The 3,605-nt window shown below is 35.4% G+C and overlaps 2 protein-coding genes across 2 annotated transcripts; both read left to right on the top strand.

The window, feature by feature from the left end:
* The first annotated feature begins 216 nt into the window (after positions 1-216).
* Positions 217-1,104, top strand: LOC127079658 (uncharacterized). The gene is made up of 2 exons (XM_051020036.1): positions 217-585; positions 878-1,104. Exons 1-2 carry the CDS (start codon positions 217-219, stop codon positions 1,007-1,009), a joined length of 501 nt encoding a protein of 166 aa, XP_050875993.1. The 3' UTR covers positions 1,010-1,104.
* On the top strand, positions 1,088-2,807 carry LOC127079659 (zinc finger protein GIS2-like). Its single transcript, XM_051020038.1, has 6 exons — positions 1,088-1,264; positions 1,338-1,502; positions 1,647-1,763; positions 2,324-2,405; positions 2,495-2,590; positions 2,691-2,807. The coding sequence occupies exons 1-4, from the start codon at positions 1,088-1,090 to the stop codon at positions 2,372-2,374; spliced, it is 510 nt and encodes a 169-aa protein (XP_050875995.1). The 3' UTR covers positions 2,375-2,405; positions 2,495-2,590; positions 2,691-2,807.
* The last annotated feature ends 798 nt before the right edge of the window (positions 2,808-3,605 follow it).

Here is a 3,605-nt window from a genome sequence, read left to right on the forward strand (position 1 = left end):
ATTGAGTACTGTTACCTTCAATAAAAGTTGATTTAAAATATTGATTTGTTTTTCTTAAAAGTAAATATAAAAAGTGACGTACGTTCAATGTTATTGTTTAATTGGACGAGGTATGATATCCAACTAAATCCCAAGTTATCGAAGTGTTCACCGTAAAAATTATCGAACCTGCGTTTGATTAGGGTTTACACTTCGGAACTCTGAATTCTGAGCGGCATGGGAAAGAAGGAGAAGTCGAAAGCCAATGCAAGAGAGCACGAACAAGTCGGCGAAGCAACCGACAATCTCGACGGCGCTTCCACGCCATCACTCGTGTTCAGTAGCGATGATGATGATGACGAAGCCAATCAAGATCTGAGTCTCAGAATCGTTGAAAAGGCCCTACGAGCGCGAGAGGCAAAGCTTGCAACAAACGACGCCGTTTTAAACGACGTTGATTCTTCTCTTGTTTCGCCATCGCAGCAATCTGAATTCAAGGTGATGCAAAGCGACGGCGTTTTGGATGGGTCGAGTGGGATCACTGCTTGGGAAATGATGGAAGAGAAGAAAACGACGAAGCTAATGGTGGACTCTGGGTTTTCAAGTGTACGTCTTATGCTGTGTTTGGTTTCTTCTAATTTCTGAAAAAGTGTTCTATTTTCTTCTGTTTTTATTGATTTTATATAGAATTGAATTTTCTTAGCGTATTTTGATAAATTGGAATAGACACACAAACTACTCCTTTGGAAATCAATTAGATTATGATTGTACTGAAAATGGGAAATTAGTTCAAAAATTGCATTGTATAAGTTTTTAATTTAAGTTTTGAGGTTTTTTAGTTTCTAGGATTTGGGTGAGATACATTGGATATTTTGTAATGCTTTTCTTTTTTCTGTAGGTTATTGTAGCTGCAGATCAAGAGGTGGAAGAGATAATCAAAACTACAGAGAACCGTGAGTCCGTGGATCTGGAAGCAAGTTCGGGTCAGATAGGCGACAATGTGGTTCTGCGAAAGCTGCTTGTGAGTTGATATATTTGATCTGAAATGTGATTGATTGATTTTCAAAATACTGTAAGCTGAGGAATGCTTAGTTGGGTATATCACTTCATGTTTCTTTTCTATCAGCGGGGTCTAAGATATTTTGACCCTCCAGATAGTAGTTGGGGAGCATGCTATAATTGTGGCGAGGAAGGTCATGCTGCTGTAAACTGTACAGAAGCGAAGCGGATGAAACCGTGCTATGTATGTGGTGGTTTGGGACACGTTGCAAAGCAATGTACTAAGGTATGTTTGCTTGCCTATTGGCTTCCGAAGGTTTAAAAGTGTTTATACTGAGATCTGCTTGATGTTTCTGTAGACGAATTGCTATATCTGTAAGAAAGGTGGCCACCGTGCCAAAGATTGTCCAGAGAAGCACATGTCGGCACGTGTTCCTAAAAGCTTAACGGTGTGCTTGAAGTGTGGGAATTCTGGGCATGATATGTTTTCATGCAGGAATGATTATTCACCGGATGATCTCAAGGTTGTTCTTTTCTTTTTTGTCATATATTACAAATTTGCTAGAGGTTTTTGGTTTAGTTTTCATTAGAATAGTGCCTTACATTGGATATGAATGGCTCAGTCAGTGATTCTTTTCTTTCTTTCTTTCTTTCTTCTGTTTGATTAGGAGATTCAATGTTATCTCTGCAAGACATTTGGCCATTTGTGCTGTGTCAATACTGCTGATGCAATACTGGGAGAAATTTCTTGTTACAAATGTGGTCAGATGGGTCATACTGGTTTGGTAAGTTATATTTAATAAATTATATTGTTATTTACGCGCCTTTCCTAATGTTTTTACAAGGGAGATTTTATCTGTCCTTTTGATCAGTGCCAGCTTCCACACAATTACATATTCATAATTTGAGAATAATTTAATAAAAACTAAAAAATATACTGAAAATCTCTTTCAATCACTACCCTTAAATTTCTTGGTGGCATTTATGGTATAACATTAGGAGTGCATATTGAGAACTATAAGCTGAAGTGCTGAACCCTTGAGAACTTGAAGTTAAATGGGTCATTTTATGCATAACTAATTATATGATATTAATAGTTCACAATTAGATATTCCCTAAAATGAATGGATGCTGCATCATAACTAGCAAGTAGCAAATGCATGTACATCTTGTAAGGAAGGACATGGTAAACATGGGAATGAGAACTGAATTGGGACCCGTGAAGATGGTGAATGGACAAATTATCCGGATATGAAGCAATTAGTTGATACGTAAGTGAGACTGTTCTAAATATTCGTGTATATTTATGTGAGATTGTTCTAAATATATGTTTTTATTTTGTTAGATCAATAAAAGTGTTCCGATCTCAAAGACAAGCTCGAGTACCACGTACTAAATCCAGCAACATTACGTGGATAAAAGTGCAGGTACTTTAATTTTCACAATTTTGCTTATAATAGTGATGCTACTTGATAAGAAAAGATAACTATACATTCTTATTTATTTTTCTATGTAGTGTCCTCTACAGCGCAACGGTATCGATTGCGGATACTTTGTAATGAGGTTTATGAGGGAAATCATTAATATGAATCAAATAGAGATTCCAATCACGGTATGGATTTATAACTTAGGATTTGTTTTAATATTTATCGAATATTTCATATTATTTATTACTTTTAACTAAATCATGCATATTATGTTTTGTTATGTAGTACTTTGATGAATACAAGTGTGCTCATTACACGAGACTGCAGTTGGAACAAATCAAGGAGGAATTGTGTCAATATTTTATTGAGAAAAGATTAATTAGTATATAATGGTTTCAAAATAACATGAATACTTTGATGAAGAATGGTTTCTGGTTGGCAAGTGTATAGTTCTTTATATTTTTAACAGATTAGTTATGACTCCAAATAGGCCGTATAACATATTAGTTTTGACTTGTGTATAGTTCTTTATAATTTTAGTGATATCTTTAATTTCATGGATAGATTATGTGTTCATTCTTGTGTTGGTTTGCTTTAAAAAATTACAAATGCTTGAATTATGACTCCAAATGTGTTTAGTGCCTATCTATCCTTGTGTTGGTTTGCTTGAATTATGACTCCAAATGTGTTCATTCTTGTGTTGGTTTAAAAAATTACAAATGCTTGAATTATGACTCCAAATGCTTGAATTAGAGAGGCTTGATTTACAGGTTTATGGGATTATTCCCAAAAAATATTACAGGTTGAAATGGTAGGCTTAAACTGAAGGCAGCGTTTTGTTATTTTACTAGAGGAAAAGACAACGCTTTTTAGTAAAAAGCGCTGCTAAAGGTTGTCAATAGAGAGCGCTTTTTACTAAAAAGCGCTGCTAAAGGTTGTCAATAGAGAGCGCTTTTTAGTAAAAAGCGCTGCTATAGGTTGTCAATAGAGAGCGCTTTTTACTAAAAAGCGCTGCTATAGGTTGTCAATAGAGAGCGCTTTTTAGTAAAAAGCGCTGCTATAGGTGGTATATAGACAACCTTTAAGAGCGCTTTTTACTCAAAAGCGCTGCTAAAGGTTGTCAATAGAGAGCGCTTTTTAGTAAAAAGCGCTCTTAAAGGTTGTCTATATACCACCTTTAGCAGCGCTTTTTACTAAAAA

This window comes from Lathyrus oleraceus, chromosome 5 (genome assembly GCF_024323335.1).
Source record: "Lathyrus oleraceus cultivar Zhongwan6 chromosome 5, CAAS_Psat_ZW6_1.0, whole genome shotgun sequence".
Classification (NCBI taxonomy): domain Eukaryota; kingdom Viridiplantae; phylum Streptophyta; class Magnoliopsida; order Fabales; family Fabaceae; genus Lathyrus; species Lathyrus oleraceus.